Here is a 9,913-nt window from a genome sequence, read left to right as displayed (position 1 = left end):
TTAAAAAAGTAACAATTACTTAATACTTGTAAACACTTCTATTAGATTTTGAAAAGCGCTCGCCAATGTAATAAAGAAAAAAATTTTATTTTAGGCTTCATAGGGCTCCAGCTCCGAATAAAACTTTAAAAAAAGACGGAAAAAGTTGGATTTGGGGGCCCTTGCCATCTCGGGGCCCCAAGCTACAGCTTATTTAGCTTATACGTAAATCCGGCCCTGCTTATGTACTAACACCACCGCAGCAGAAGTTGCTCTAATGCGCCAATAAAGATCAATCCTGTTGTTCGCACAGTATCTTTTGGATTCCTTGTTGCTTGCTGAGTTTTGACGCCATTTTTTAGTGCTACGAAAATGCGTCTTTGGGATTTGCCAAAAACAGAATAAGATGCAATTTTATTTTTCAAGAACGAAATATTTTACCAAAAAACGAAAATCTACTGATTCNGACGCCATTTTTTAGTGCTACGAAAATGCGTCTTTGGGATTTGCCAAAAACAGAATAAGATGCAATTTTATTTTTCAAGAACGAAATATTTTACCAAAAAAACGAAAATTTACTGATTCTCATGGCTCATTTTCCCCCGAAATCCGATTGACTACTTTGATTTGAAATAAAGTGTTTTATTTTATGATTTGTCGCAAAAATTTTAGCATCGGGTGTAGATTGGCGGCACGTGAAAACCGCCAAATTTGTTGATGTGGTGGCGTTAATACGTAAGTATCGAATTTTTATCAAAAAACGAAAATTTACTGATTCTCATGGCTCATTTTCCACCGAAATCCGATTGACTACTTTGATTTGAAATAAAGTGTTTTATTTTATGATTTGTCGCAAAAATTTTAGCATTGGGTGTAGATTGGCGGCACGTGAAAACCGCCAAATTTGTTGATGTGGTGGCGTTAATACGTAAGTATCGAATTTTTATTCTATACTCTTATGAATCATATTATTTCAAACATTAGAATATGCAAGAAGATACATAAACACATGTTATACCATTTAATTTTTCAGAAAAAGTATTTTGACAGCAATTTTTATCAAAAAATTACAAACTAAAAAACGTAAAATAAAGAATTCTTAGGATAAACAAAAAAAAAAACGATTTTAAAAATTCCTCGTTCATTATTTACAAGTAAAATTTTTTATTATAAAAATCATAACACTTACCTGATTTATAAATATGGAGAATTCCAAAATGATATATTCTTCGTTTGAAAACTGTATTTCAAATAATATTTACATAGATAATCCCTTTATTACTTTTAGATAACATATCACACAGCAAAATTTTATAATTGTATGATGTCGATATGAATTTCAATGTGTAACTTGAAAACAGAATAGCTGAATTCTAGTTGAAATTATTCTTTCAAAACTAAAAAATACTTACTAAGAAAACGATAAAAATTTATTAATAATCAGAACAAATGATACTATTTCAAGTAGTTCGGATGATTTTTTATTGTTGTTTTCCAAATTATGTAGACACAGAAATATATACTATTCTATAAAGAAGAAGAATATTCTATAACTATTACAGTTCTGTACGTTCTGAATTCACATTTATTCATTGGAATGAAGAAAGCAATGTTGACTTCATTTTAATTTGTAATGAATTGAAGACAGAAATTTTTTTTTTACCTTGATACACACATCTGTAACAGTATGCGATTCCGAAATCGGAAGTTATCAGTTGCAAGTTTGTTGATAATAGAAGTTAAAAATTATTGAGGAATTTTTCTTCAAATGTTTGGCGTGTTCTGTTTCTGAAAGATTTACCAACGTTCTGGAGAATAATTTCAAGTTCTTTCGTCTTTTCCTTAGGGAAATTTTGCTGCTTAGAAAATGGCGACTGACGCTGCCAATGATTCTGATGGAATTAAATAAAAAATTAATGTAATAAATAAACGCCTGACATTTTCAGGCTCCCGCTAGAGGTTATACTCAAGCTTTGCGATCGCGAATATCAAACAATTTTCTTTTTTAAATTTAATAAGCCACAATAAAGAAGGAACGTTGCAATGCAACACGCTACATTAAAGACGTCTCCAGAGCAATCGAATGACTGTTTGTATAGAAATCGCAGGTATTCGTCTCATACAACAACGGCCCTTATAGTTCGTTGCGATTGCGAAATGACGACAGCCTGCAGTTATAGAACAGCGGCGTTGCCTCACCGATCCAGAGTGTATATAAACACGTTACTAATAATGTCCATCGCCAATCTTTGTTACTTAATGCTAGCATGTTATTTGTTGGTTTATTAAATATATATTTTAAGTTATCATGCTTCGTAATTGGAATACTTCGTCAAGGATGCACACAGTCTGACACATTATAACTACATGAAGACTTTTATTACCAAATAAAATATTTTGGTACTCTTGGCGAAAAAGTTCGCGTAGTATAAAATTAATGCTTTTATTAATGATGATTTAGAAAGGTGCCTCCAAGTCATTAATGAAGCAAGAACAAAATATGTTTTGCCCTCAAGTTCTTAATATACAAGTTTAATTAATTAACTTACTACTGTGAGTCAAAATTGTTTTCGGAGATGGTAAGGTTTCAAAAAAAAAATCAACCTATAAATTTTTTAATCATAAAAAGAAGTTTTAAAAAACGATGAAATAATTTTCTCGATTGAAAATCAAATTTTGACAGGTTGAAACAACCTTGAAATGCTTTTTCTGTTGAAAATGTTTTGACTAAATATCAAGTTGTAACTTGTCAAAACTTTAATTTCAATAAAAAAAAAAAAACGGGTTTGTTCAGGTTATCAAAACAAGAGATTAAAACGAAAACAACATTTTTAAGTTTGTTTCCAAGATAAAATTTGCGAGGTTGTTGCAGCTTGTCAAACTTGATTTCCAATTAGAAAAATTAGTTCAGTGTTCCTTTTCATTTTAAAAATAAAATGTTTTTTTTTTTTAAGAAAAATAAAACGCAGTGTTCAGAAACAAATTTGGCACACTATACTAATGCAGTCTTATTCAGTGTCCTCTTAAGTCATTTAAAAAAAAAAAGTCATTGAAACTTTTTTAACTTAGCACTGAAACAATTATCCCTAATTGTAAACATACATCATTGTAAAATTGTTAAGAAATTTTCTAACATTCTTCACCTAGCATTTTGCCCAAATTATTTGTATAAAATTTTTAGTGCACATATTTATGTTCAGAAAAATAAAATATTCAGTTAGCTTAACTAATTATTTCATGAAAATGGTTTATTTTTATAATCAAGTTTTCAATAAGTATTTTTAATTTCCTTCTGCATTTATTATTGTATAAAATACATAGATAAGATAGAAAAATCTTAAGGAAGAAAATCTTAATAGGTAAGGTAATAATCTTAAAAATCACATAGATAGAAAATCTTAAGGTGGTTTAACCCTCCAAGCATTTTGACTGCAGAAAAATAAGAACGTACGGAATGTAATTGCTGACATAGACAAAAACTTTGTTTATCCAAATTTACTTATTTATGTAAATTTGGATTAGCATAACTTGTTAATGCTAATGAAAATGCCCAACTATTCTCAAAAACTAAACAAAAATTTCTCCTTTTCCAAACCAACATTTTAAAAGAAACATAAAATTTTAAATTGTGAAGCTATTTTCTGATTGGTTTTGGACAAAATTTCTTTAGTCGAGTTGTAAAATTGTTTTAAAATGGTTGAGTGAGTTTATAAAGTATAAAAAATCTATGAAATGAAAATCTATGAAATAATTCAAAAATAAGGAAAAGATATAGGTTATGATTTTCAAATTTTTAACAATATAAACTGAAGTTTTAATAAATACAAAGTCTCTAGACTTAGTATTTATTAAAAAATTGGTTATGAATTTTAATTTCTTCTTTTTTTTTTTTTTTAAAGTGTGAAAATAATTTTTTCAGCCTAAGTTTAATGTTTTTTCTTTACTTAAATGAAGGAATTTAAACATGTATAGTAAAAAGACTTAATATAAGTTTTCACAAATTAAAGTAAATTTGAACCGTCTCGCATAAAAGATATTCATGGTAGAGCGTTAATAAACGCTGTTTCAAAAAAAAAAAAAAANAAAAAAAAATAAGAAAAAAAAGAAAAAAAAAAAAATTTAACAGTTCATATCAAGATCAATGCTTTGTTGAAAAATTTCTCTCCTGTTAAAGTGTAAGTTTTAAAAACAGTTGTAAAAATTTATTTTTTTAGTTGCAGGTATTTTGCAGTGATTATATGTCATGATTAATTTTTCTTTTATGCTGATACTAATTCTATGGCAAAACTACAAATTTCTGGCATACATATACGAATGCTGTGGTGCTAATTTTTATCTGACTAAAATCTAGTAATGTTAAATTCAATTGTTAATTCGCAATTCAAACTTTTTTTGTTGTTGCTAAAACTTGGAAATTAAAACTCAATGCTGCCTACTTAATAAATATTTTTTTGAAAAACTAGAAAACTATATTTAAAGTGAAACATTGCAAGGTTACAGTTGACTGCAATCTGTTAATGCAAGAACTTCCCCCACAAGTCGTGCGGAGCATTGCAATTGACATGAAGTTGAACTATTTAAAATAGATGATGTGGAGTAACATTTAGAATGAGTTTTAACAGGGGTTCAGCAAAAAAGTATCAAAAGCTTTCTTATTTCCACAGCAGTAGAAGAACTCGATGACAGGAGTTCTTTTCATAGACACCTTATATATTGCATAAAATACGTAAAAATCAATTAACAATTTTTCTTAAATTTTTGTGTGAGAGCTGAGCCAGAGATTTATATTTTACTTCACAGAATTAACATGAGCATTGATAAGCAAGATGGATGGCACAAGTTCTGTTGATGAGCTAAAAAAAAAGTGAAAGAGACAAAGAGGAAAGAAAAGACACATAATTTAGTGATAGCTGTTTACTGACTTTACGAATAACTTAACTCACTGTATAGAGTGCTTCAGCAGAAAAAAAAAACAATTGTTTTTAAATCAAAGCAGCCCCTTTTGGAATATTTACAATAACTGGGCTGCAAAGACACAAAATAGACACTTGAGAAATTTTCACATCAAAAATAGAGCAGCTGAACTTGGTGGAAATCACAATGAAAGAAGTGAAAATATCTGCTGGTACTCTTTGCAGTGATGGCTTTTGAGCAAATATGGGAGAACAGATGCAATGAAAAGTCTGACATTACTGTACATCCATCTGTCATAAATCCTGTGCCTGTACAAAATGAAAAACAGAACATAAAAATTTACAGTTTCTTCTTTTTATACATGTTGCCTTCCCTGCCATCCATTCAAAAACAGGGAATCATTTTTTTTTCCTTACACCAAATACTTATTAAGCTCAATTTTTTTAGGTGAAGCAACAAAGAACAACACAAGGTTTCTTCTTCTTCATATATATTTATATATATATTTATTTATTTATATTTATATATATATATATTTGTATATGCAATTATGTATAATTTTTTACAATGATGGGGTTTTAATTACATTGGGCCAGGCTAACCATATACAATTCTCATGATTTTACTTTGAAAGCAATCATCTGGGCAGTTATGAAGTCCATATCACTAATAGTCCTATGGGATTAATAGCTTTTTTGTTTCATCAAAAATTTACAATCACTAAAACATTTACATATTTACAAAATTTACAGCCAAATGGCCCCATGAATAATGAGATGTTTTTTTTTTTTTTTTTAATTATTTATTTTTATTTTTTATAGAAGTGGTCGGGGAACAAAGAATGCAACAAATGAATTATTTTACAATATGGAAGGGACCACATGGTAGTATGAATGAATATAGAGTTTCTGTACAGAGAATGAATCTAATTTATATAACACAGATAAGAATAACAAAACACAACCTATCTTGGAGCAAAATGCCCCAGGCAGGCTTTGTACATTTTTTTAAACACATTTCATCAATATCAGTTCAATCCTAATAACTTCGTTAATTAATCGTCACTCCATCACAGAATCATTTTTTTAGTCCAGTATTATCCACACTCTCACACACATACAGACAGACACACAGCACTAATTACACATTTTTTTTCACTGTTTTATAACAAATAATAGATTAAAATGTAACTCGTAAAATTCAACAAAACTTTTCAAATTGTACGTTCTTTTGCACACTTTGGTAACAGAAAGGAATCCCATTATTATTTTTACATCATTTAAGAAATTTTGATACATAACATAACATCAATTATATATATAAGACATAAAATCCGCTCTGAATATTCTGGTGATCCTTGAACTAATTACACACTTATATCTTCAGGCAACCTCTTTCATATGAAGACATCACAATATGTTAGCCCTCGATGGGCATCATACCAAGCATCGGACTCGGGGCTCTGAGTACCAGATGCAGGAGTTATTGATGACTCTGCTAAAGGCAGTTGTCAGTACATTTGGGAACAATTTATACCATCTTAATTCAACAATAAAAAAGTCACACAGTTGCAATAACAATTAGTAAGTGACTTATGTCCGCAATTATCTGATGTAAATCTGGCGCAACAATATGTAGCCTTTGGTTCGTAAAATCACAAGTAGGAAATATATGAATCACATACGCTGGCTGTAAAGAAAGAAAGAAAAAAAAGGATTTAATAAAAACAACTGACAAAACATCATCTGCAAAATATGGATTATGTAAGTTTGAATTCTAATAAATAGAAATATTTAAATAACAGTAAAAATTCTGGTTATGGAAGAAAAGAAAAAATCTTACTTAAATGTAGCAGCATTGAATGAAATTTTTTTTTTGCTTTTTACATAAAAATAGAATTTTACCCACGTAAAATCATATTAAATTTATTACTTATTTTATTAGATCTTTAATTAATCATTAATTTGAGATTAACTCAATGATTCCCATTGCTTCGTTATAATACTTACTTATATGAAATACGCTATGCATTAAATAACATTTCCTAACTAGCATTGAAAAAGGAACACTTTTACATATGCTAGTTAAAAGGAACACTTTTACATATAATGCTTTGCGGCATCTCCATAATGTTAGGAATTACTGCTTTAATTAACAGATTTTAATAATTGTTAAGAGTTAGAAAGTTCAAAATTACCTTGTTTCACACTATATGAACTCCAAATACTTAGATTAAAATACTCTAGATAAAAAAATTTTATTCTTAAAATAGAAAAACTTTGCAAGTGTATGAAATAAGATGACAACATTAATTCCTAGATGAAAAATTTGTAGTATATTCTCTATAATTATAAATGAGATTAAAAAAAAAAAAGCTTTTCAGTTAAATATAAAATTTTCTTTATCAATATCATTTGAATAAATAGTAATTATTATTATTATTTGTTTGCATAACTTAAATTGCAACTAGAGCAGCAATCACCAATCTTTTTAATCTCAAGAACAGATATTTAGTCTTTCAGACTACTACCCTATTTAAAAACATTGAAGATTCAAATTATCAATAAACTTGTTAGAAAATTCTGAAATACAAAATCTTGCAGCTTTATGAAATTAAAAATAAAAAAAATTGTACTATAACTAAAATAATATTGTTAAATAAGGTATTCATTAAACACTTAATCTAAGTATAACAGTTATCCATATAAATTTTTGAAACAGATTATAATTTTTTTAATTTTTTTCATAAAACTAAAACACACTTAGACTCAGTTAAGTATAGAAAAATCTACTTAGAGCTAATAATGAACTACTGGAAAAGAACTTAATAGTAGTTTGAACTTAACAGTCTTTAGAATTCGCTTGAAATAAGTAATTCTTGCTTACTTGCTGAGATCCAGGTGTAGCCACATTTACGATGCCTGCTGCTTGTTTGCTGAGAAGATATTGAATAAAGCCTGTTGATAAGTTCTTTGACTGATTTAATACATCCAGTTGATCTTTCCCACAAGGTAATGCCAGAAGTACGCAATGTTCTTCAGGAAGCTAAGTAAAAATAAATAAATAAATAATATTGACTTGATTGAAAATAACATATTAATAACCTGCCTTTAAAAAAATTTTCATTCATAATATTAGAATTACTATGTTTGCATCACTTTCATTAAGTTTGCATTCATGCAAGTTAATAAGATGTTCATATTTATAAAAAGAAAAGAAAATATGGGGACTGAGTCAAAAAAAAAAAGAATAAGTACAATTTTAACAGTCAATAAGCATAAAAACCACATTTTGTTCAATAAATGATGTTTTACTTCTAGAATAGGTTTAAAGTGAAGTTATACAACAGACAAGATTTCTTAAAACATGTATTATACATGAACGAAAAAAGAAAATATTTTTCTAATAATCAAACACTCTTCGATCTTTTTGATTATGACAATTTGCAAAAACTATAACTTGAAAGGTATTTTTAAGACAGAAAATAAGATTAGATATTATTAAAATTCATAGCACATGCACAACAAAGCAAGCATTGATATGGTATTAAACTTTCTTTTATTCGATTGGATACTAGAAAGTGACATTATGTGGAAGGGTTAAACCTCATTGGCAGCTTAATCAAAAAAAAAAAAAATTTTATGCTAGATTCAACAGCCAATCAAGTTTGGCAACCATGTGCGACATTGCTTGCAGATACCCAATTAAACCTGATAAGAAAATTGATTCAGTGTGATAATAAACTAAGCTCAATAGCTGTAATGGTAACATATTAACTTGTTTTTTCACAAGCATCTGATTTCAGCAGTTATCTTCGCAAGTTGCAGGTATCCAATTGTAATTAGAAACAAAAGAAAGAGGAATTTCTGATTATGATGGAATTTTAGAGAATTTTGGCTACAAAAAGATATTTTCATTAAAAAAAAAACTATTTAATTTCTAACACATACCTAAACAATGCATGAAAAAAAGGTTAGTAAATACAAATTATTCATTTTTCTAAAATAGATTATGATTGTGACTAAGAAATTTTAAATGTTAAATTTGACACATAAAATATATCTTTTCATATTTTGATTACATACGGAAAAAAAAAATGCAACTTTTTCAATTAGCTTAACCTCTTCCTTCTCGCTCCCGTGAAAATGACGGGGTGAGTTTTCGACCGCTATTTCTCGCTCCTGTGATATTGATGGGCTAGAGTGTTCAGTAGTAACGTGCCAATAACAATAAAACTAATTCATTTCTTTTGCCCAGAAAACATTTTATTTCTCATTTTACACACCTGATGGCAATACCAGAATATTTTTAAGGTAATTGTAGATAGTTAGTTTCTTTTAAACTAGTTGCAGCACTAATCAAATACATAATACAAAAGCCAAAAAAATAGGTACTTTTATGACCGTTTTCTCGAAAATTAACCGATCGTTAAGGGGTTAAGCAATAATTTCAAAGAAAATCAAGCTTATATGAATGCACTATAATACAATGTATAAATAGATTGTAAAAAAACATGTTGACATTGCAGTAAATTACCCTACAGGGAAGAATTTAAAAAGAACAAAAAAAGCTGAAAATAGAAATCCAAAATCTTATGAGCAAAACACTATAATCAATTGAAAAAATATATGAAACAGTGCAAGTAGGAAGCATATATTCATAGAATAATATCAATGATTTAAAAAAATTTCAATGTGCGATTTTATCTAAAAAAAATTGTGTAAATACCAGGGTTGGCAGGTTTTTGACATGTGACAGTTTTTGACAGTTTAAACCATGGTTTAAACCGTCACGTCAAAAACCTCACTGTCAAAAATGTCAAAAACCTATATTCATATGTGAAATTAATACATAAAATTTATATATTTTTTAAAGGATAGTGTTTCTAAATATGTTCTAGAAAAAATAAATTTAAAATTTTGAAGAAACACTTATATTTTGAATAGTAACCAAAATCTTGTACTTTTGAAAACTCACATCTTTTGTAATATTATGTATTCATTTTCATGTGTTATTGAAA

At 28.1% G+C, this 9,913-nt stretch overlaps 1 protein-coding gene across 7 annotated transcripts in view; it reads right to left on the bottom strand.

The window, feature by feature from the left end:
• Positions 1 to 4,878: 4,878 nt before the first annotated feature.
• Positions 4,879 to 9,913, bottom strand: part of LOC107455104 (protein split ends) — a 172,012-nt gene continuing 166,977 nt past the window's right edge. For all 7 annotated transcript variants that reach the window (XM_016072547.3, XM_016072546.3, XM_071183450.1 and 4 more), the window contains 2 exons: positions 7,780 to 7,938; positions 4,879 to 6,582 (listed from right to left, as the gene is read on the bottom strand). In XM_016072547.3, the coding sequence (XP_015928033.2) occupies positions 6,454 to 6,582; positions 7,780 to 7,938 (288 nt within the window). In that variant the 3' untranslated portion in view covers positions 4,879 to 6,453. The remainder of the gene's footprint in view (positions 6,583 to 7,779; positions 7,939 to 9,913) is intronic.

This window comes from Parasteatoda tepidariorum, chromosome 1 (genome assembly GCF_043381705.1).
Source record: "Parasteatoda tepidariorum isolate YZ-2023 chromosome 1, CAS_Ptep_4.0, whole genome shotgun sequence".
Classification (NCBI taxonomy): domain Eukaryota; kingdom Metazoa; phylum Arthropoda; class Arachnida; order Araneae; family Theridiidae; genus Parasteatoda; species Parasteatoda tepidariorum.
The sequence above is the reverse complement of the archived record's forward strand: the minus strand, read 5'-3'. Positions and strand labels throughout refer to the sequence as shown.